General features: G+C 36.3%; 2 protein-coding genes across 3 annotated transcripts in view; one reads left to right on the forward strand and one right to left on the reverse strand.

Annotated features, from left to right (window-relative positions):
* Positions 1-22,551, reverse strand: part of Galnt3 (polypeptide N-acetylgalactosaminyltransferase 3) — a 40,843-nt gene extending 18,292 nt beyond the window's left edge. Inside the window, exons 1-4 of one of the 2 annotated variants that reach the window (XM_063259195.1) lie at positions 22,085-22,551; positions 9,029-9,650; positions 4,825-4,997; positions 184-333 (exon numbers count right to left, since the gene is read on the reverse strand). In XM_063259195.1, coding sequence (XP_063115265.1) covers positions 184-333; positions 4,825-4,997; positions 9,029-9,543 — 838 coding nt within the window. In that variant the 5' untranslated portion in view covers positions 9,544-9,650; positions 22,085-22,551. Of the gene's footprint in view, positions 1-183; positions 334-4,824; positions 4,998-9,028; positions 9,651-21,789; positions 21,967-22,084 lie in introns of those variants that run through there. The other variant, XM_063259194.1, reaches the window with a different exon arrangement.
* The window catches only part of LOC134478241 (skin secretory protein xP2-like), a 76,624-nt gene continuing 72,260 nt past the window's right edge, over positions 21,200-25,563 (forward strand). The window contains exons 1-2 of the mRNA XM_063258743.1: positions 21,200-21,370; positions 21,438-22,003. Of these exons, the coding sequence (XP_063114813.1) occupies positions 21,200-21,370; positions 21,438-22,003 (737 nt within the window). The remainder of the gene's footprint in view (positions 21,371-21,437; positions 22,004-25,563) is intronic.

Below are 25,563 nucleotides of genomic sequence, written 5' to 3' on the forward strand. Positions count from 1 at the left end.
TAAGAGCCCAGTACAAGTGAAGGGATGTTCTTAGGCACAGCCACCGTCTTTTTGGACTGTCACTGCTAGAATATTTGAAAACGCTCTTCAAGAAAATGGAATTATGAATCTAGAGAAAACTAACTTTTAAATTAGAGGAGCAGAGGGAAAATGTTACAACTATATCTGTACACAAATACTTACAGTGAGCATCTAAAAATGTGAGTGTTTCAGCTGTTGCTACTGCTGCTCCTAGCAACCGAGCAGTGATCAGACCTTTCCTTTCTTTTTGTCTGACTATTTTAACTATAGAGAATTGTTTTATATATTCCTCTAGTTTTTCATGTAAGTAGTCTGTAAAAAAAAAATCAGGGTTATTCCTAAGTTTATTTTCCAAACAATATATGAAATTTAACAATATCACAGAGCAAATATCCTCCCAAATACATGTTAATAATTTCACACGTTCTTCCATTAAGATGAAAACAGATTTTTACTGGGAAAAAGGCTCTATGTGTATATTTAACAACTGTTACACAAAATAACACATATGATTCCTGTATACTTCATATTAATAAATAGAATATGTTTGGAGGAAACAAAGATATAAGTGGAGTAGACCCTGGCAGTGAAGGAATTGCATAGAGATTAACTATGAAAGTAAACAGAATATAACTTGGCCAAAAAGACATTTGACACTTTTTAAAATTGGTTAAGTCTAGAAATCTTAATAAAAATGCAAGTATCAGAGGGATTCTTTCATATTTAGGCAGTGATCAAAATAGTTTAAGGCCAAAATGTTGAGAAAAAGGCCATTAGGAAAGTCCAGAGTTGAAGTAGTTTGGGAATACTTCTATAGTCAGCAGGAAATTTTTGGAAGCTCTGGAGTCTCCTGACAGATTTTTTTCCAGTAAAAATATGAAAGTAGAAAAGAAAATGTAAATCAGGAGGTTAAAAGAGGCAAAATTATAGCAAGGAATATATAATTTAAGATATCTGACATTCTGATTTGGATGAGATACAAATAAGCAAAAGTTGAGACAGCAGGTAAAAGAAAAATCCATGGATCAAGGGCTATTTATGTTTTTAAACATCTTAAGCTCATTCTTCACAATTAAAGTCTCAATTCCTTGTTGAGTAAATAATGCAGTTCTCCAAGTGGCCTTCTTTTGGCCAGGGTGTAAATTGTGAAGAAAAGATCTGGAAATGTGGAGAAAGTAATAGTATTGTGGGGTAGATGGTGGCTTCTGATATTTCAGAAGAACTGCAGATGACCTTGATGGCATCTGTGATGATATCTGTTTTTGTCAGTTCTACAATGACACACGTAAACTAGCTAGTGATTTAAAATTTAAGTTTTCATAAGGGGGTGTGATTTCAGCAAAAACCCTATGGAAAAACCTAAACTTAAACACTATTATCTCATTAAGCATCTTCTAAATTCCGTTAAAATAATTCTCTTAAAAGACATGTAGGATTTTAATTTATAAAGAAGAAATTTTAAAGTATTTCTGCTTTCAGAGACTTGTAAAATTTTAAAGGTCTTGGTAGGAATTTTTTTAAATGAAATTTCCAAAGATCTTTCCCAAAAATCGTTCATTGTTTAAATTCATTAAAATTTTTATAAAATTTATTCAAGATTTCTGAACTTTCTGAAAACTCCTATCTGCCCTAAAATTTAATCTCATCTATACTCCCTTTCTTGGAGGTTACCTACACGTGAGCTCAGATGGTACTATTACTTGTAATTGTGCGACTTTACTCAAGCTATTTTGCCTGTTTTATCCTTTAGTTTCTTTATGTATAAAATGAGAATAACAGTATGTATGACTAAAAGACATGAAGGAAGATAAAAGATTACTGTACAAATAAAGCATTAAAAAGATAGTGCTTACCAGATGGTCTATGCTCTAAAAAGACTATCTTTTATCTATCACTGGCTTTAACAATCTTATGACCTATCTACACATTATATGCTTCCTTTTCCCAGGCAAACTAGAACGAGAGACTAGTTTCTACCTCATAGGCTCCTTTCCAGCAAAGAGGGACACATTTTCCACAATGAGCATTATTTGATAGCTCTTCAATTGTGCTAGTGAGACACATTACAATAGGACCCAAAGGTAACTTTCTCTAACAAACTCTTCTAAACTTAGTCACATACTACAAAAATTTATGAAAAACATTCAGATCAATTGACTAAGCAGTTTTACTTCTAACTTGTCTAAAGGTATAATAAAAGAAAGTGACCTAAAGTAATGAGAGTATTTGTTGCAGTACAACATAAAATAACACCGCAGGTTAAAGATGAAAAGAGAGGTAAAATATGTCTAATAAATCATCGTCATTAAAAATAAAGTTTTAAAGATAAAATAAACTGGCTAATAATGTTATGTGAAAATGTTAGGTTTTAAAGTAAGTTCCCTGACATGAATAATTAGATAAATACATCCTTATTTAGAGATTAAGAAAGAAAACAAAACTAATAAAAGGGAACAGGAACTTTATGAATAAGTATCCTTTTAAATTCTGATATCCTGGGCCAGGGATTTAGCTCAGCAGCCCAGCATCTGCATGGCAAGCGCAAGGTCATGAGTTCAATCCCCGGAACCAAAAATAAATAAATAAATTCTGATTTCCTTTAACTCTATGATTTTGGTTGTATAATTAAATAGAGATTACCTTCAGTTGAAGGCTTTTAGCAAGGAAACTTACTATGTCCCTATTTTCTCATTACTTTTTTGGAAAATCGAACAAAATAATCATTCAAGAAGTCAAAGGAAAAGAAAATATTTCTAACATAAACAGTGTTGTTTTTAATATAAAATATATAGAGGTGTGCAGAACCTCATCAGACATCACATAAATCCTATGGACAACAGTTCAGTTATACAGAATAAGGAAAAATTAAGGACAAACAGCAAATGCATTAGCTGATTACAATTAAGTGATGAAGTAAACTGGGTATTAGAGATTGGAATTAGAGATCTACAGTATGAAAGTTGAAACTAGGAAACTTGAATTATAACATTTCAACATTTCAAGGACAGGTTTCACATCCAGGTTGAAAAAATCTCTAGTGTTAACTACGGAAGTATACACCTGTATTACAGCTATCTAGGAGGCTGAGGCAGGGGGATCACTAGTTCAAGGCTAGCAGGAGCAACTTTAGGAGACACAGTCCCAAAACAAAATAACACCCTGCCCCGCAAAACACAAAACTGAGGACATAGCTCCCTAAGTTAAATTCCTAGTACTTCAAAGACAGGACAAAAACAAAACTTTGGAGGTTAAGCAATGTTAAACCTAAACTTTCATTTATCTGGAGACTATAAATACAATTTACTCAAAATATCTAATGTTAAAACCATGGAAATCTTTAGAATTGTATGTAAAAGTGGTTAAATAACCAGGCTAATAATTTCAACTGTATTCAGTTATTACTGTGTCTGGAATCTGGATATATCTTAGAATTGGTGAAATATAATTTAATAGGCACCATTTTCTCTTCACATGTACCTAAAGTGGTGGCAGAATAGGGCACTGAGGCCCAGGCCTCCAATGCCAGCACTCTGGTAGGCTGGTCAGGAGAATCATAAGTTTGGGCCATCTAGGCAACTCAGCAACTTAGCAAGGCCTGGTTTCAAAACAGAAATTAAAAAATGGTTGAGAATGTAGCTTAATATAATGGTCCTAACATTTTTAAGGTATAATAGAATCAAAAGAAAGTGACATGCACACAAGGATAGCTGATCTACATTCCCAGTCATATAGCATGAATCTGGGTTTATTCCCTAATACTGGTTTAAAAAAAAAAAAGATATAACAATAGATAGTGCTTTGATTAGATGAAAGCATGCATTTCCATTTTACAGATGACAAAACACCATCTGGAAGGAGTCCTTTGGTGAAGAATAGAGCACACTGTGGACAGTTCTAAGCAGCGTGGACCTCGCTTCATTATGAAAAACTATTATGACACTGGTGGTAAGCAAGGGAGGGCAGCGCTTAAATTTTTGTTCAATACATCTAGAAGAAGCCAAAGTAGAACAACATGGGTTCCTTTAGGATAAACTTTGCAGTCTTTGAGATAATCTGTTCAGTACTTAAAACACATGTAATTTTGAAAAATTCAGCAAATTAGACTTATAATTCCCATTTAAAATGTGTAATTTAGTGTCTGACCTACAATTTTAAGTGGAAATGAATTTAAAAATTTTAAAAAGTAGAGCCAACTGTAGTCATTCTTTAGTAATTTCAATTACTTACTGACATTTATTAATTGATATTTATATTAACTCATTGCTTTTTCAAAACAACCCTAGGAGTTATGTATTATTTCTGTATGTTCTCAGTTCTAAGTTACAAAGTTGGCTACTTCTTGTAACCCATTTTGTTTGTTTCATTGACTATTTTTTCTTTTTGTTGACTTATAAACTAATGACATCTTAAATTTGATACAATATGCTATGTTCCAATTTTATCAATAAGGAAACTCAAGCAGAGATGTTAAATAATTTATTCAAAATACACAGTTGGTTAGAACAAGTGCTGAGATTCAAATCAAGGCAACCTGACTCCAGGTTGTAATCTGTGCTCTTACTAATCATAATGTCATAATAAAAGTCACAAATTGAGAATGATAGTCATATATAATGTGTTTTATATATTACTGCACTCCAAAATAGTTGAATATGAACATCTCTGGATTCTATTTTTGTACATCATACATATCAAAGTATTCATGTTCTGAGATGGCATACAAAAAGCACTACATAGCCAAGTAGTCTTTGCACACTACTGTACAGATTTACTGGATAAACAATCTAATTTGTGCTTTCTTACCATCTACACTAGCATCATCCACCAAAATGATTTCCTTCAGCAGTATTGCAGGTGAAGAATAGAGCACACTGTGGACAGTTCTAAGCAGCGTGGACCACGCTTCATTATGAAAAACTATTATGACACTGGTGGTAGGCAAGGGAGGGCAGCGCTTAAATTTTTGTTCAATACATCTAGAAGAAGCCAAAGTAAAAGAACAATTATAACTTTCATTACTTTATCTCATAGCTATACCATTGCTAAAGAATCAATAATCTTCATCATTAAAATATGAGAGCAAAGTTTCTTTCTAGGTGAAATAATCTTAACACTATATAAATGTAAATAGATCAAAACAAATTTTTACAAGGTCATTCAGAGATTATGCTTGGTGATGCAGAGCACAATGTTATTGTAAAATTTTTCAAGAATATTAATTATTAAAAACATAAATAAAAAGAACCTACAATATGAGACAATATGTAAAAATAAAAACCCGTTACCTCCTCCAATAAGAACCAAATTTTTCTTTCTTGTAAAAGTCAACTCATTTTTCTTATTTGTAACCTAAACTGGGTAACTTAAGTTTTCATTGACATTATTTTATATTAGTTTCTTAAGTATGTAATGTATATTTCCCAAGTTGTTACAATTTTCTAAGTTTATTTAATACATTTCTTTAATCTATATGGAACCAAAGGAAAAATTGCTTACCATAAAACCTAAGTTTTTACAATGTTCATCATTAGGTAAATTCTTTTTTTTTTTTTTTTCTTTTGAGACAAGGTCTCACTCTGTAATTCAGGCTATCCTTGAGCTCACCACGTAGCCCAGGTTGGCCTCAAACTCCTGGTGATTCTCCTGCATCAGCCTCCCAAGTGCTTGGACTAGAGGTGTGCACCATCACATCTGGCCAATTAGATAAATTCTTAATACCATATTTCAAGTGTTTTAAAAAGATTTTTGCTCTGCCATTTAATTAATATCTAGTATTTTAACAGGACATATTTAAATTTTAAACTAAATACCTAATGTGTAAAGTCTCATGTTTCTATTATCATCTGCAAGACTGAAAGGCACTGAGAGGGAAATCCTAAGCACTGTTGACCCATTAGTGGTGTTATCCATTAGCTAAAAACAGTAATCATCAGTTTGAACTTGAATATAGTTTTATAACAATGTCAAAGAAGATAAGCTCTATATTAAGAAACTAGGGTGCTGGTGGCACTGCACAGTTTCCAGCCTTTGTGACTAGAGATGTGGAGAAGATCACTGATACGCGCCTGCTGAATTGAGGTGAGGATAAAGTGAGTGACAGAGAAGAGGGCTTTAAAACAATGGGATATGAAATAACCATGTGTGATCTACAGAAAAGACAAAGAGGGACTGGGGTTATAGCTCAGCGGCATAAGCGCCTGCCTTGCAAGTGCGTGGTTGTGAGGTCAATCCCCAGTGGGGATAAAAAAAAAAAAAAGAAAAAGAAAAGACAAATAAATTATATTTCTAAAACAATCTAAACCCATCCCTTCCTGTATGATTTTGAACGAGACTATAAAACCCTCATACATGTATGGTCAAATATTCCCACACAATAAGGTATGCTCAAACCCAAGCATATGGGGGTGAATCACTCACTCATAGCAATGAGTCAACACACTTCAGCTGTTTTCTAGAACCAAAGGAGGGTTCATATCCTTTGGATGACAGTTTAATTTCTCATATTAATTACTTTAGATCCATATTTCAATGTGTATAGTTTTGGAGATATTGTCAAAGAGCAAATCTTGAGAGTGGATAAAGAATAAGAACAGGAATTAGACTGAGGATAAAATATGAACAGGAGGCATCAACAAAACTTAGAAGGAAAAGGAGATGGTGAGAGGGCAGATGGAGTGAAAGTGTCTCATGATTTAAAAGTACAATACAAGCATACAGTCAGAAGTAAATTAGCATAATTTCTTTAATGTACTGGAATAAAAGGAAGTTATTCTAAATTAAATGTTATTCTACCAATTAAAAATAAAGTTCAAATACAAACTATAAACACACACCTGAACTTCAGTTACACAGAATTGCTAACCTAACCCTAAACTCATTATTTGTAACACAGAGAGATCTACAAATTAACATGAACCACAAAAACAAATTCTGAGAAACTCCATGTGTTTTGTTTTGTTTTTTTTTTTTAAGGAAAAAGAATTACCTCATAACTTATTGTCTTAAAGGCATTTGTGGATAGAATTTTTTAGGACTAACTTTTTCTCCTACCTTTTTTTGCCATGTACTTAATATAATATAAATCAATAATTCTAAAAAAAAATCAAAGATGTAATATATAAAACTACACAAAAATTCACACTACTAAAATGCTATCACTTTAATCTTGCACAGCTTTCCCTGTTTAAAGCAGTATTTATTTGCTTAACTGATACTTACTGATGTTAATTGGTAATTAAAAATAATACAGTGGGAGGTGTCACAGTAAAATATCCCATTATATCATCATGGAAGTGAAAATATTTCATGATATGATTTCATTCATTCATTTAGTTTGAAATAATTTGCAAGATATACTCATGATTTTAAAATAATTATGTCACTTAAAACAATACAATTAATATATCTTGTCAAAGATTAGATATTTTTCAATCAAACCATTAAAAATATGGCATGTAGAAACTTGCTTAAATTATCAATCACACGACTGACTTTAGGAGAAAATAGGTATGACTAATGAGCATGTAAAATGCCTAGCAGTTCAGAAAATGTGCTCCTTGTTGATAATAGATAACCTTCAAAATACAAAACAATTCTTCACCACCTCTACAAACCCAATCAAAGTCAGAAATAAGTAAATCTTCAACTATAACAGTGTTGTTAAATGTAGTTAATTGTATTTCACTTACTTAAAAATTAAGAGTATTGAATGTTATTGTAGCTTCTTAATGCTATCATAAAAACTTCACTTTGAGCTAATACCAGTTCAAAGAATAAAAATTATGCTCCTTGATCTTTTATGTGGACTGCTTCTCAGTCAAGACTTTTACCAAAATCAGTAAAATGCACTACTGTATTTGGATCTATTAATACAAGAAAGGAACAAGCACTTGTTATAAGAGCTAAAATATTTTACATACATTCATTTTTTTCACACATTGATTGTGAACAACTAGATTTTTAGATTAAACAAATTAAATAGTGACAGAAACCTAACCTACAGAACTCTAACATTAAAGGATTCCTATGGTGAAGCAAATATTCATAATCATAAATCCACAAAAATCTTAGTGAAACAATGTACTATTCTACAAAAGCTTTTTTCTTTAGTATGACTGCCAAATGTAATGTGTCACAACCAAAACCCAAAATATGCAGCATCATTTGCTTACTGTTTGCCTATCTTGTGCTCACAAAAATCCACTGATGGCTTGAGGGTGCTGGAATTCATCTTAGCCTTTGCAATTCAAACATAGATTTGAACATTACCTTGTAGATAACAAAATGGTTAACTAAGGACATAGAGAAACAATAGCAGAAGCTGCAGGGAATCAAAACACTGTGTAGTAGAGACAAACCCATATCAACTGACTCAATAATGACAAATGTTGGCTTTTCTCTAACTAAAGGAAGACAGTGCTACAGATATGGTAACAGAAATCTAAAGACAGAATAATAGTGGAAATAATAATTGTAACACCATTCCGTCTTAAAGGAAAGCTTACAAAACATAAGGCATTTTGAGATATAATTACGTACTGAAAAAAACAACGAAGTCTGTGGTTTACTTTATAAACATGTAAAATACAATAGCACCAAAATCTTGGCACATTTTTTTTAACATTTCTATTCTATAGTAATACACATGGTAGTGCAAATAAATCTATCACTTTCAACATTTTCCATGAAACCTATTTAATATTTCTTCCTAAATAAGTGAAGAAATACAACACTTAAGAATAAAAGATCTTTGGCACATAAAGGTCAAATCTAGAACTGTTTTCTAATCTCCAAGTTAATAACTTTTGTCTGCCCTATCTTACCAGCCAAGACATCCAGTCTCAATAATCACAATAAATCACAGCAAAAATAAATACAGCAGATTGAATAAACAATATTTTCTGGTTGTCTGCCTCACTGTAGCTGAAGAACAAGCAAATTTCTTAACTAATGCCTGCACTGAAATCTCTAGTGACAAATAATAAGGAATCAATATTCTTCAACATACTCAGGAGGTCGAGTGTCAGGTCCAAGATCTCGATGTAAGGAAATTCTGTCACTTGCAAAAGCATTAAAGCAGTGTTTTGCTTCTCCACGTTCTTTTTCCTTTTTCTCTTCAATACTTAAATTGGTTGTCTTGAAGGCCTTTCCAGAAGCGCCTGGTGCATTAGAATCCTGGGGTGGGCGGTCGAGAACAGGTTTTAATTCTGCTGCGGTGTAGTATCCTGGCAGGCAGGGTCTCTGCCCGGAATCAACGAGTTGCCTGACAGGTGCTCCTATTTGCATTTTTGGCATTACATCTTTAATATTGTTTACGGCTTCCAACATTAAATCAAACATCTTATTTTTGTTTTTCAAGTTTCTTTCCATCCTTGATTCCTCTCTGGAAAATTGAACATTTACTTCTCTTTGCATTAAAATCAAAATTATTATAAAGAAAAAAACTACTGCACCAAGCTTCCAGAACTTATTGTAGTAATGTCTTTTAATATGTAACTTCACTAATCGCTTTAAGTGAGCCATTCTGACATTAAGGCTTGTTTCTTGACAAATAACAGTTAAGATTTCCTCTGTTATTTATTTTTTTATCATAGATTTGATGGTAAGAAAGTTTCTTTAAATGATAATACCTATAAACAGAAATGATAGATGCTGTTAGTAGCTATTCATTCCTACAGGCATGGTACAATTCATTCATTCAATCAATAATGTACTCTTATGATTACCAAGAATACAAAAATTTTCTGCCCTCAAGAAAATTACACTTTAGAAGAAAACAACTGTGTAATTAACTACAATCCATTAGGGGTGCAAAATATTAAAAAAAAAAAAAGCACATTTTTTTTTTGTCAGCCATAATGGCATATGCCTACAATTCCAGCACTTGGGAGGCTGAAGCAGGAGGATTACTGGGAATTCAAGTCCAGCCTGGGCTACTAAGTGAGTTCCATGTCAGCCAGAACTACAAAGTGAGACTCTGTTTCAAAATATCTCCCCCAAACAAACACTCCTCTAGGAACTCCCACATTTTTATTAAATCTGGTAACATCTATATGATATACACAAAATTATTTTAAAGACCTATTCTGAGTTTAGGAAAAAGGAATGTTTTGATAAACAAGGAGTTATAGTACTTCATTAAGTGGATCATAATATATTGTTAGGAGAGATCCATAGAAAAGCAAGGATACAGTGACAGGCCCAACCAAGCACCCATCTATGAATGTCATCATCTATGCAATCTGCTCTAATCTGTGAACCACTACAGCTAAACCAAGCAAAACAATAAAGCAGCTTCATTAATAAGCTTGCATTCTTCCAAATTTTCTCACCTGATAGCACTTGTGAATACTGACAGAATTCATAAAGAAAATCAAGAGCATTTATTGTAGTTTGTTGTTATGTAATGGACAATTTCAGCAGCCAGCTCACCAAAATACAAATCTAACAGCAAAAAAAATACATCCGCTTCACCTGAAATATCTCTTAAGGTTCACAAAGCAGAATTTGATGTGATAAAATAATGAAATACTGCCTGCCATTGACCTTAAGAACACAATATGAACCACTATGAGCAAAAGGAAAAGCTATCCATGATGTTGAGGACAGCCTGAAAGCTACTAAATCCCAGTTCTTTGTGATGCTTCAAAGGATGGAAGGTGAAGGGGTTTCATATCGGATTGTATTCTATGCATCATTACAGTAGTCAAGTAAAATATAGGGAAAAGAGTTACAAAGTGCTTGTTGACACTAAACTCTAAACCTAAAAAAAAGGTCATTTGTAGCAGTAAAAACTAACTTTATCACTTTATTTAGCTTTTCTTTTGAAGTTATCACTAAATTTAAAATAAGAAAGCCAAATTCTAAGATGGATCCTCTGGCCTCTTAAAAAAATTTTAAGCTGAATAAACAAAAGAGGCAGAACTTACTTCCTATTCTGGTTTCAACTGGAATGCTCTATATTCTTTTCAGTATGGAACAGACAATATGGCTCCTAAAAATATCTCAATTATATTATACAGTCCCCATAAAAGCAAAATTCCAGTATTTCTGAGCGTTGGTTGTTTTAAGAACATATAAAGAACAAAATTACCTCTTACAGTTTTTCTTTGCTTAAAAATTCATACGAGGAGTCAGATAATCATAAAATTATAGCTGGACAATTCCTTATTTGTCAAATATTCTAGGCTGTGGTTACAAAATTAAAGGTAGGTAGTCTTACATTTAAGAAACATACTAGGAAGAAATCTGGCAAGTCAAGCAATGAAGCAATGACATATGTGCTATGGAAACAACAAAGAGGGATGCAGAAATGTTAAGAGAATTTTACAGGATGATAATGTTCAGCAGAATCTTGAAAGTCAAATTTTAGGCAGGTGGAAAAAAGAGAAAAGCAAGAAATGGCAGATGCTAAAGCAGAGATGCAAGAAAAGACACAGTCAGCCCTGAGTATAGCTGAGATAGAAGGTACAGGTAGGGAGTGGCAGGAAGTCAGGAGGCCAGTTAAGGCCAGTTCACTAAAAGCAGTGCACATCTTCCAGTGAATTTGAAACTTACTGATCCTTTCCAATGGATCAGTAACGAATGGATGGAATGAAACGACCTGCATGATTTTAAAACAGGATCATAATTGAGATTATAGAACTAAATCTCAAGTTTTCACCCCCAGTGAATATGATACAACCAAACAATAAGACTTGGTGAGAGAAAATGATGGATAAAGTGATGAAATTAACAGAGGCAGCAGACCTGATACTTTTGGAACTGTTTGGAAATTTCCCTCAGGAGTTCCAGATAAGACTACAAAGAAGTATGGAATCCTAAAACTAGCTAGATACAGTTCTGAGAAAAACTGTTAGCTGTTGGAATTGAAGAGGCTATCCTCCATACGAGGCCTGTGCACTTTTCAAGATGCCTCTGCACTGGGTCTCAGTGATAAAAGTTTATGCAGTCAGCTCTCCAGACATCCAATCTTGTAGGACTTCCAGTGTGCACACATGGGTCTTGAGAGAGAATCTGAAGAAACATAACCTGGGCTGGAGAGCAGGTCCATAATGTCAGTGGCTTCAGGACACATCCCAACTGCCTATGTCAAACTCTAGCACAGTACAGGGGCTAGGAAGTGCCAACTCTAGAGAAAATACCCTCTAGGGAAGTAGTCCTAGAGAAAATCATGTGAAGAGCTGAGCAGTGGAGGAAATGTATGCCCAGAAAGAGCCTGGACCAAAGAGCAAATCTGAGACTAGGAAGGGAAGCCCCTTTTATCTTCAGTGTCCCTCCAATGTTAAATACTGTTTTTTTGTCAACAGGATTTAAAATTGTGCCAATTAGCACAGAAAAAATATTTACAAGGTCCATATCCATTACTGAAGAACAGGTTAATAATTAGGACACACAATAAATTAATAGGCAGCATAATCTACCCTTTTACCTACTCAAGTTTTTCTGTTTCACTTGGAGTATCAATGTTAGTCTCTGTAGATTAAGAATCTATTAGCAGTGTTGGTCAGATCACTTTAGAAAGCAGTCAAACATTGCTGTTTGGTGTTGAGCCTCAATTCCTGCTATAAGGTCACTGCTAGTAGGTTCACTGAATAAGAACTCAGCTGACTAGGGAGAAAATCTAATACCCGCAGACTATGTCATTTTGATCACTTGTTATAAAAAGCCCTCTCTGCAAGCAAAAAATCCTTTGGTGGGTATTTACATGGGACATGACTGTTTTTCATGTTTTTGTCCATTTGAAAGATCCACCTACATATTCTCAAACTGATTTGTTACCAGCCTTCTAGTCCTGTCTTTTCAAGACCCTCGCCATATAAATGATTAGAAACTGCCCATCAATCAATATAGATCTGTACTTCTCTTATTCCAGAAACCACAAATAAACATTTACCATTCAAATTCCTATTGGGAGAATTTTCCTTTCCACTGTCCTTCACAGTTATTCATATGGACTATTATTCTGCAGCTGTCCACTCTTGGGTAGTGTCAGTGCATTGTGCAGCCTCATCTGCAAATTGGCCTTAAGGCTTTTTTTCTTCCTCTATCAGTAGGACTAGGAAAATCCTCAAGAAGCCATAAGGCATGTGTTGAAGGAGACAAGCCATGGTTTAGATAAATGTTCTCTAAAGTTCCACTTTTTAAAAATTTGCTTCCATGAGTGTCTCTATTTAGAGAAGATAGAATCTTCTAGAGATGGGGCCTAGCAGGAGGTCTTCTAGACACTAGAGGTAGACCCTTGAAGGGAATATTGGGACTAAGATCCTTTCTCTTTTCTTGCACATCCTGGTCATAAAGCGAATGCTTTTGTCACATACTGGTCCCATGATGTGCTGTCTTGCCTAGGTTCAAATGTGAAAGGACCAACCAATCAAATGACTGGAACCCCTAAAATTCTAAACCAAAATTAACCTTCTTTCTTTAGAAGCTGATTAGGTATTTGTTATAGTAAAGGAAAGTTGACTAACACAAGGCAATATAATAGGATTGGTATTGAAGGAATTGGGTCCACTTGCTCAGGTAACTGATACGTATTTTCCTTACTTTTCCAGGTTTCTTTCTCCTAGCCCCTTTTTACCTGATGGCAGAATGTCACTGTGCATGGATAACCTATAGCTAGATTAGTCAGACAATATTCACTTAGTGACAAGAAGCTTTGTTTATATGGTAATGCACAGTTATGCATTTAGTATCTACCTAGTGGCGACAGGACCTGTTTATCAGAGGGTCAAGAGATATCTTAAGATGGAATATAGGAATCAAAATCCTACATCTCTTTATTGTGATTCTGCTTCTGGTATTTTCCAGCACCTCCACAGATAGTGGCTATTTGCTAGAGGCACTAAAAGAATTATAGGATTTATTAAAGTCAAAAACTGAAGTGACAGTATACCTCACATTGTGTCTTAGACTTGCTGCACAACTTTCTTTCTTTTGATCTGGTCATCATTCAGAACTAACATCCATTGAGTTACTCTGTATGTAGGTTTAAGGTGCATATTCAAATGTGGTACATCCTGTCTCCAAAATCTATAAAAGATCTGTCAATCCATAAAGGAACACCGAATGCCCAGAGATGTTAATGAAATGCTATATCTCTGAAATGTTGTGGGGATAATTTATCATCCTCTAGTTTTCATATGCTTCACTAAGATATTTAAAATACTTGCTATGATGCTCATTAGATACAATCAATATAATATAATCAGCATAGTAACCAGTATGATAGTTTGTGGAATGTTAGGATACTTAAGATCTCTAGGACAGGACTACCTAGACCTCAGGCAAGACCATGAACACACACTGTTGGCTGTGTTACATAAAAACAAATTACTTTCAGTGGTCCCTGTAAATTGCCATGGAAGAAGGGTATTAACCAAGTCAAAACCTATCTAACAAATGTCAGGGACTCTATGATTTGAAAAAGATACTACATGTGGGCTGACAACTTCATTTAGAGTCACTCAAGGATTAGGTTAATGACACTCTACAACCATTTTATAAGACTCATCCACCTTTTGCACAAGCCAAAGAGGTGAGTTAAATGAGGAGGTGACAATGTCACAATTCCTATATGGAATGTGGACATTCCAACAATCTCCTCAAGGATATGGCATTACTTCTGATTTACTAACTTAGAGATAGGGCTCTGAGATCTTCTTTGCTCTGCTATCACATGGTCCTCACTTGAGAGTCAATAGAAATTTTGCCAGTTATCCAGTATTTTTATTCCTATTACACTTAGGAGTGAGGAAATAAGCACACAGTGCATTTGTTGATCATCTGAACCCAGTGTGGTCTAACTCCACTCACAGTTTAAGGGCTAAGTTGCTCCTTTTGCATTTCCTTTCCCCAAAGCACAATCTGTGTAGCAAATGGCTACTGGTTGATTAGAGAGAGTTTCTGGGTCTGCAAATTAGCACAGCTCTGGAAACTTGGTGAATCAGTGACTCTCGGTTATATAGTGAAATTGTTGCTATCAGAGGTATTTTTTTTTCTGTTATGTAAACAAGTGATACTGTAGTTGTGGCCATCTACTTTGTTCATTAGCTACCATAAGGAGTCTTTCAGAGAGCCATTACCACAGGCACTAGAAACATCTTCAAGCTTTCTGAGAGCTGTGTCTCTACTTTTGATTACTCGTACTTGTACTTGAAAGATAAAGGATGTACTTCCTTTATCTTTCATCCTCTAGTGCTTATTGACACCTGTATTCTGCTGCTAGGGGAGACCATATCTCCACTGAAATGAAGGAGACAAACTTAACTCCTAAAAGGAGAAGAACCACAGATTTTTTTTTTTTCACAGGTGCAGGTGTTCCCCTCACCAATGTATTTCTCAGTATCTCAGTGAAAGGGATGTCTACTGGATCTTTTTACAAAATGTAGCTGGTAGATGGGTATGCAATAAATTCAATCAAACATTCCTTTTTTTCAAGAAGTCTAAAAACTCATAAGCAGAAAGCAATTTCTTCAAATCATTTTCCCTTTAAAGCTCCAAGAATATCAAAGGAGGGGTAAGTAGAAGAGTAAAGGAAAATCAATACTTGCTCAATTGAAAGCACTTTGCATTCACCTTTCTACAAGTTTACACACAACTCAGTAGTTGTTCATATTTATCAACTTTCATTACCTTATAGAAAAGTATCAGTACATTTTCCAGAAAAACCCAGTCAAAAAATAATTTTGCATTGCAGACCATATATTGTGTATGCAACTACTCAATTCTGTAATTGTAGCATGCACAAACACACACAATATACATAAATGACAATGTAGCCATGTTCAAATTAAACTTTGTTTACAAAAACAAAGTTTTTGGATAAAGTTTGCTCTGGGGGCCATTGTTTGGGAACTCTTGCTCTAGGAAAGATTTCAAATTCAGTAATTTCCTCATACTTATCTCCATTGCTGCTACATTCAAAAATTAAGTATCACAAATCATGTATAGCACCAAATTATTTTTATTATATATAAAACAACATCTGCCTATAAGATTAAGCTAAAATTTCCTAATTTGAATTGTACACTATCCTTTTACTTCTCCAACTACCTCTGCAATTCCTGCATCACACACACTTTGTGGTTAAGACATGTAAAGCCTCCTTTAATATGGCAGTTTAAATTGGATATAAACCAGTTTCAATCTAAAAATTAATTCTTTCAACAGCTGACATCAGGAAGGGTAATTTTCCTCAGGTCTATGCAGAGTCAATTACCATAGACAGTGAAGCCTTTTAGACATATGTTGACTGCCAAGTTCCAAAAAGGGAACAGAAGGATACCTAATTCTGTGGAATTTATAGTTAATTCTTCAGGCAAAGAGGAGAGGCCCCAATGAATTCTAAACCAGGTAGCAACCTAATCTGAATTGAAATTTAGAATGATTATAATTGAAGCTGTGCTGAATTTTGACCAGGGAGGACAATGGTGGAGGCAATTAGGAGATCATTAAAAGTAATCTGAGCAAGAGATGAGTAGAAGGGATACAGAAGCTGGGAAAAGACATTGGGGAGGTAGAATTAGTGGAATTCAGCACCTCAGTGATGTGGAGACTGGTAAGGTTGTGTGACATGTGCTATGGATGGCTCTTGATTTGTTGAATGGGATCAGCTAACGGGGTACTTACTGTATATCAAGGAAAAATGGGGTGAACAAATAAATGTCATAGTATCTGAAGAACAGATAGACCACTAGACATGTCAGCAAATAGGAATCCCAAAAAGGAGCTACAAAAGAAGCCTAGAGAGCAACAATCCAAGTTCAAACAGGAATAGACCAATAGATCTGATAAGTCAGACAATTTAGAAAATCTGAGGTGTATAAAGAAACCGCACTCCAGTTAACATATGCAAATTGCTTTTCAAAAATGAGTTAAATATCAATTCTATGATTTTTTTTCTATGCTAGACCTGATATCACATGCCTATAATCCCAGTTACTCAGGAGACTAAAGCAAGAGGAGGATCATTTGAGCCCATGAATTTGAGACTAGCCTCCATCTCAAAATCAGTCAATCAATCAATATACAAGAAAAAGTACACTTTTTAAATATACTTTTGTTTGATTCTATAGTGGACAATATTCACAAATTACAACAAATAAATATGAAAGTGAAATATAAACAAAGTATATGAGAATTATACTGGGATGTTCAAATAAAGGTGAACAGACATGTTTGCATAACAAAGCTCAATGTTTATCTAGCAAAATGGGAAGTTAGTAGTCAAGGCTAAATATTGATAAATTAAGAAACAGTAAAAAATATTATTTCAAGAAGTAAAACTGGAAGAAACATATAAAAGTTGCAAAAGTAGTTGTTTTTAGGCAGCAACCATTAGTGATGTAGGAGACAAAGGAATTTTTGTTGTTACTCTTGTAAATCTTTTAACAAACCTATATAATATTTTCTATATAGACATAAAGTAGGACAGAAGCACAGGATCAGGGATCAGACTTTCTTGGATTTAAATCTTGTCTCAGAGATTGCACTAACCTTGTAGATGGAAGCAAATTACTGTATCTCTCGATTTTCCTATATCTAACATAGGGAGAAAAAACTAGTGTGCACTTCACATGTAAACTGCTTAAAATAATTCCTGGCACATAACTATGCAGTAATAAAGTAATAAACAAGAATCAATCCTTATTATGAGAATAAATATGAACTACTAATTGACAAAAAAATAAAGATATTAATAACACAAATCATTTTTCAGATGTGGGCTGTCTGATCAATATTCCCAAGTACTAAGCAAGACTTTATTTCTTTAGGCTAGAGTCTTTATTCCATGGGATTCAGGGAAGTGGGGAGAAACTGTTGAGAACTTCTAGTTACAGTTAGTGCTAAAAGAAAAGGAGTTCAAGTTGAGGCCTAAAGATAGAGCATTAGCTGCACAGGCTAGAGTGGGAAGGAAAGGCCTATTACAGACAGGGTTAATGGCACTTACGGAGACCTAGAGGCAAGAGAAACATGGTAATAAAAAAGGCTGGTAGAGCCAAGAGCAGAGTAATGACCAGAGTGGTACGTGCTTGACAGCAGCTGAATCATACCAAGCCTTTAGGCCATGTTAAGAACTGTGCTTTAACCTAAGTGTGATGAAGCACTTTAAGTGGGTGTTACCATGTCCAAATATTGGGGAAAATATCTTTCTAAGTGCCATCTGAGGAACCAACCAGAAAGGATCCTGAAAGAATTCAGACAGAATCCTGGTAGTTCCGTCCACCCACCTACCTCTTCATTCCTGATGGTTCATAACATTCACTTTTGCCTCTTTTAGGAAAGTGTACTCAGTGCCTAACCCCATGCATATCCAAATTGAGACAATATCCTGCACATATTTCTAGCTTTTGTTTTACATATGTAATGTAAACTATATTTCTGCACCTGTGTGTATTTGTACATATATGTGAGGTATGATCAAAGAATACAGTTGATCACTTCAGAAAGTAGCAAGAATGATAGGATAAGTATGCTTAAGGAGGGTGGTTATTTTGAGGATTAATGGCAATATGTCATTTACTGTAATAAATTTTAAAATCTAAATATATTTTGATCATACCATTAATATAAACAGGTATATACCTGTACTCTTGGCTGAGGCAAAAGGATGGAAATCTGATGTGCAGTCTTAGCAAGACTCTGTCTCAAAGTCAAATTAATTAATTAATTAGGACTATATTTCTAGAAAGTTTTGATTTCCAGCCAAAACTTGGAACTTACCCATAAAAATTAAGGTGAAAATAGAGCTGCACTATTTTTCTTTCTCAAATTTTCACCTGGTTATTAACCCTATCAAAATCCTTTCAGAAAAAATTTTGAGTTTGTTTGCCAAATACATTTGAGAACCCACTGAAAGTACAATACTGTACAATGATATTTGATAGACACCTATTGTTTGAGATTTAATCTAACAGCAAGATTCTGCAATCTCAAGCCCCCTAGTGAAATGCTTAATTAGGACTACAATATAACTTTACAAATAATTAATTTTTCTTGTGTGTATAAGATACTTAATACTGTAAATTCAGTACAATAGCACTGTTTTCACACTGTCATAAAGTGAATGTAGTGTGTGTTAAAGCCAATTTTCAAAAATAAAGAGCATTCATGTTATAAGGATATGGATTGTTTTGTGAAACTTTTTTCATTATTATATGCACACTAGAGTGTACTGAGTTAAAACACTGAATGTTTTCTTTTTCAACCAAGAATTGCAGTTTTAAAAATATTAAAGAAATGTGCCTGAAACCAAAAGTCTGGAGTATTACAAATGGATGGAAGACACTGGGTCATTGCCTTATAAAATATGTTTTAAGCCAATACAATAAAAGTTCAAAAGAATAAATAATTTTATTCATGTTGGCCCAGAAATTAACTGTGGCTATGACTACCAAGAAAGGATTAAAAATTTCAATCCACATGGCATCTTCAGTATGCATGTGATCCACAAGTAGAAGAAACCCACGAAGGACTCACTAAGTCTCCATGGAACCAAATATCACTTGGACAGACAGAAACTTAGGTAAAACTGGGCATGGTAGTGCACACCTATAATCCCACTTGGAAGGCTGAGGCAGAAGGATTGCCAGGAGTTTGAGGGCAGTCTGCTCTACACAGTGAGATTAAGAACAACCTGAACTACACAGTGAGACCCTGTCTCAAATAAATAAATAAATAAATAAATAAATAAATAAATAAATGGAAGAAATTTAGGTAAATCAGAGCTAGACAGAGGACAATGACCCTTCTTTAATTACAAAGGCCTCACAAACTACATGAAAGAAAAAAGATAAACATCTTATGATGAATGAGACTGTGGGTGGTGAAATTTAATGATACAGGAATGCTGAGTCAAGTCACTGAAGTTATAATGCTGTCTCTAGCACTAATCTTCAGGTTGAACTAAAGTTGGGATACCTGTCAGCTTCACTTTAATCACAAACTGGATGGGTTCACTGAATATTCAAAGCAACAAGGAAATCTTAAGAATGTTAGAACTAAAGGAAATTTTGGTTATTTTAAGGCCTCATTATCTTTTTTCTTTAAGGTCTCATTATCTTAATACAAGGAAGTACCTGCCTCCTTTTATAAACAGAAATCGAGGCACTCTGTCACTCTATTTAACAAAAACATATTACATTTCTCCCTAGAGGTAAGAATAAAGATATCTGTCAACATCTGCCCAATAACCAATGAAAAGTTAATATTCAAAACGTAGGCTAACATCTACTCTACTTTTTAAACAGCATTTAGCACTTTATTTCTCTGTATGGAGACAACATTATAAGGGTAGGTGAAGCTCTTTTGAGAAAAGCAGTAATGCCTTGGTTGAATGAATAATTATCTTTTATGCTGTGGTATGTTTTTGTTTTTAGCTTTTAATTGCATCTTCTTTTAAAACTATATATGTTGGGGCTGGGGATTTAGCTCAGTGGCATAAGCGCCTGCCTTGCAAGCAGGCAGTCCTGAGTTCCATCCCTGGTACCGATAAAAACGAAAAAGACAAAAAACAAAACAAAACCAAAAAAACTATATATGTTGCCTAAGGCGTTTTAAGTTAAATGTCCAATTTAAAATATATTTTAAAAATTAACAATGCTTAGAGTGTAAAATCGCTACTTATTATGAGAAATTTCTATGTAAAACTGATGGGTTAAACAACAAGAAAAATAGTTGATTTAAATAAACTGCTCAGAATGTTTAAACATGTATGCTAGGCTCCAGATATAAATAGTAAAAGTTAAATTCAAACAAATCTAATTGCAGGGTGTGTCTTCAACCTAATGTATTTTAGCCACAGACTCAAAGAAAAAAGTTACAATAAAAGAAACAACAGGTTTTCTCACAAGTAGAAATTCTCAAATTAAAGTCACTTTCTGATATTAACACTTTTAGTTGAAATGTTTTCATTAGATCGTTTACTTTCCATAGCAAAGTAATCTTAACATGTTCTAAAAATTGGAAAAACGGGTAACTGTGGGGTTCCAACCCAGGAATATTTTCTTTGATGAGTTTCAGAGACAAGGAAATAGAAGTCTAAACTAAGCGTCAGTTTTATACCTAATTCTTAGGTTCTAGAAAAAGCCTAATTAGGCGGGAGAGGAATTTACGTCTGGCACACCCAGGTTCAGACGTGGCAGGATCCTGAAACAAAGTTTACTAGAACCTTTGAGTCATGCCACAGAGAGCCGCAACCGCGATAGCCGGTCCCCAAGTCAACAGGTCCCCTAGGGGCGACGCGTGGCGGGAGCGCGGCAGCTGGCGTTCCTCCCGCCACCAAGGAAAGACCTTGAACGCGCCGGATGCCCTGGAAAGTGGGCGCCGAAGCGAGCGCCCCCGGAGTAGTGTGGGGTCCACACAAGGAACGCGAGGCGAGTTCGCGTGCCGACCGCACAGCGCTTTTGGACCCATAGAGACCCCGCGACGCGCTCGGCGGGCCCGGGAAAGTTGCCGCGCAGCCCCGCCTCCCGCCTTGGGCTCGGTCTCCCCGGGGGTCCGGCCACCTGCTGCCAGCGAGGAAGCGCGGCCGCCCACTCGGGCCACCCGGGACCCCGGCGCGGACGGAAGGGGCGGGCGGAGTGACCGACCTTGGGCGCCGCGCTCGGCCGCCCTGGGGGGCAACTGAGGCTCCGCTCGCGAGCCCCTCAACCGGCCGCGATTCCACCTCAGACGCCGCGGGGACCCGCCCGGCTCTGGCTCCGGCCACGACCCCAACCCCGGTCCCGGCCCCGGCCCCGGCCCCGGTCCCAGCCCCGACCCGCTTACCTGGCGTGGGCAGGGCAGGACAGGGCAGCGCGGAGCGGACAGCGTTGGACACGGGCCGGGAACCAAGCGCAGGTGGAGACAGCAGCGTCTCCACTGGCGGTCGCTACAGTTGCCGCTCAGACGAGCTCCTCCTCCGCCGCCGCCCCCGCCTGCCCACGGGGTCTCCCGCGTTGCCAGGAGAGGCCGCTCCGAGGCTGGGCTGCGGAGTCTCCAGGTGAGCCCGGCCACGCGTACGTGTGCGCCTGCGCGGGGGCCCCGGCCCCGCCCCGCCCCGCCCCGCCCCGCCCCGCCCTACCTGAGGCGCAGGTGAGGCCGCGCCCCGCGAGGCCGCCGCTCCGCCCTGCGCTCCGCTGCCGCTGCCGCTACCGCTGCCGCCCGCGCTCGAGGACTCTCCCCGCGACAGACCCGGGTGGTCCCCTGGTGGCCAGAACACAGGTCTAGGTTCCCACGCACGCTTAGCCGGAGGCCGGCACTCGGCGAAGGCGGTAACTGTTGCCGGCGCGGTTTCCACGGCACGGCTGAGTGGCTTCTGCCAGTCAGTTAGGTCGGTGCGCTTCCTCCGAGCCGTCCTGATTTCATCACTTGACTCACTTCGGAGCTGCTAGTGGTTTCCGTTTCTGAGCGGCCGCTCTGGCAGAGGCGCCTCACGTCCAAAGGAGCGCCTGCCTCTCCCCTCGAGGGGCCTCGGGTGTTTGGCGGGGTCTTGTCAACTTGGGGCGTACCTCTCCTTCCTGGGTCGCTACCAGGGCGCACCGAGTCCCGCAGACGACAGCGGCGACCGTAGTTAGCACCCCTCCCCCCATCCCCCACCCCTAACTTCTGCCTTGTTTAGAAAGAGATCCTGGCTTCCTGGAGTGGGCTGACTTTTACTGTGGGTTTGTTGAAAAGCTCAACATCTATTCTGGAAGGTGAGAACACAGATTCTAGGAAGATTCTAGGTTTAACCGTGTGTGTTTTTGCGGGGGGAGGTCATTTTTTAAAAATCTTACAACTTTCCCTTCCAGCCTTCTGTCCATTGCTAGACCCTTGACACGCCCAAAGCAGGACCTTGTACATCACCTTACAGGGCTTTATCTCAAAACTCTGTGAGTTGGAGGGATATGAAGTGGAAAAATACCTAAAAACTCTTTGGGTGATGTGTATAAATTCATGGTGGCAGATTTTTCAGTAAAGATTGGCTGTGGCCTTCCTCCTACATTTTTGACACATACTCTAGGCTTCTTATCTACTGATTTAATTGTGTTATGTGTGACTTAAAATTTTGATTTATACAATAACAGGATAGTCTTACTTGGCAAGTCGATGGCATTGGTTTTATCAGCCACAGACTATGTGTTTTATACTATATGCATTGGTTTTAAACTTTTGCTTAGGTAATTTCTTGCTCTGTGGAACAGAGTTATTTTGTACGCTTGGAAAGACCTGTGTGCATTGGTAACATTTTAATACCAGTACCTAAACATATTTTTAAACTCCTCCCACCCTCCCACACTCCCTCCCAACATTCAGGAGATAACGTATATGCTACCGTGATAACAATGCAATGATTGTCCTTACGTTCAAAGCTGGAAACATTAAATCACCCTACTTCTTTATTTTCAGTTCTACAACTTCCTTTGCTGTTTGTCTTTAAGCGAAGTTTAATGTTTAATCTCTGGGGAATTTCAGAGAAATCCTAAATGTTTCACCACGAAGTCCATATCCCTTCCATACACCACCCACTCCTCAGTGAAGGAAGAGCCTGAGGGTCAGATCTGATGTTCTACCAGGCAAAGAGCAACAAATTTCAATGACAGGACAGAACAGATGAATATAGCATAGCAATCTGGAATCCAAGGGCCAAGAGGCAGTGGCAGCAAGACTAGTAACATCAAATAACAATTGAACAGAGAAGCCAGGCCAGACCTACAAAAAGAGAGTGCAAGCAAATAGAATACCAAACTGCTGCTCCCAGAGGAACAGAAAAACAAAAGAAAAGAAAAAAAAAAAACCCCACAAATAAACAACAACAGCAAAAAACAAAAAAATTCAAAAACCAGAAAACAAGAACATAACGATCAGGGGTTGCTAGCAACTGTGTCAGTTTTATAATGGCAAGGGGTGATTTAACCAGGGAAAGCAATATTTTGGAATCTGACATTACTTGTAAAATTTCATTATTTGACTATTATATCATTCTGAAAGCATAGTCAAAATTAATGGAATTTTTTTACTTCACAATAAAATTTAAAATGCAATAAGCCTAATAAATGTATTTTTGTGCTGAAATGTTTAGTGTCCCAAATCTAATCACTTGCAGGGTTTTTTAAAGTACCCTGATATTCAAATGTATGAAATGAAGAATTGATGAAACGAAAATTAGCATTTCATCATCAAATAAAATCCAGAGCTTTATTGTATACATGCTTCACAGAAACAAGTTTATTTTAGTAGTGCATGTTTAGCATATAGTGGCAGTTAAGTTAGAAAACTGGGCAGATTTTTGCCAGGAAAGAAGAGGGACAACTATCTCTCTCTTCTGCATGTATGCATGTGTATGCATCATACACACAACTAGCTACAAAACTCTCATTTATATGGCTTTGAAACAATATCCATTGTTTGATCATTTGTTAACATTTAAATTAGTGCCAATACCAGTACCTGGCAATGTATATTCATTGAGGTGCTTAATGAATGTATGTTAAATGAATAAATTAATTAATCAAAAACCATTCAAAATATGTATAGTGTTTTAAGCAAATTACAGGTCCAAAAAATAGCTGTGTGCAACAGTATGGGCAAATGGTCTGGGGCACGATTGAGAATCTGCTGGGCAGTGTACTAATAGATACTGGTTTTCACATACTTCTGTTTCACAAGGCACTATGCAAACAACTTTATCTTCCTACCAGTTATTTTACTTCTAGGCTTAAATTTGTCTTTCCACCAAAACCAGTATTATGTTCAAGATATTTCCAAGTTCCTGACATTCTGTTTAAGGAAAACTCTATGCCAAGACAATCATCCTTAAAAAGAGAACAACTGAATGTAGCAATAATAATTAATAGACAACAAAGATAAAAAAATTAAAATTACCTAACCAAAATAAAATTCATAAAAATAACTGTAACATGTAATGAGTAAGATTTTGCAGATTCCTTAAGTCCAAATTTAAATATTTTTAGTATGTTAATTGTTTGTTTGTTATCTAAGACTTAGCAACTTTAGTTTGAAACATATGCTTTGATTTAAACTTTAAAAACAGTTTTGCCCTATGAAATCCTAGTCAGGATCTCAAAGTTAAACAGAGCTTTGGCTCAAGGATCTAACAGATTGAAATAATTTCTTCCAAAACAAGTGAAAGAATTGAAATGCTGTTGATTCAGATGTAGGATAGTGGTACATAGTGAAGAACCACAAATATGTGTTGTTTATTGTTTGATTGTGTTTTGGTAAAAATGATTCAGCATAATCCTAAATTATTAAAGCAATGAAAATATAGATTATTCAAGTTTGCATTATTTTGAACATTGTATTAATTGTTTTGTTTACCTTGAAGAATATTATCAAAATAACCATCAGAGAGTTTCAAAGATGCATACATTTCTAGGAGGGCAGTTACTGATTTAAATTGCAAAAGAACCATGTCTTGTTAATACTGTATTTATAATACTTGGCACATAGTAGGTGCTTAATAAATATTTGATGAAATGTATTGAATGGATTGCAGAGTTTCAAGCTTTTAAGCATTAGCAGAAAAGCAAAAAGAAATGTCATGCTGAGTTAGACTGA

Source organism: Cavia porcellus, unplaced genomic scaffold, assembly GCF_034190915.1.
Source record: "Cavia porcellus strain 051 isolate PalLab524CR breed Dunkin Hartley unplaced genomic scaffold, mCavPor4.1 scaffold_12, whole genome shotgun sequence".
NCBI lineage: Eukaryota > Metazoa > Chordata > Mammalia > Rodentia > Caviidae > Cavia > Cavia porcellus.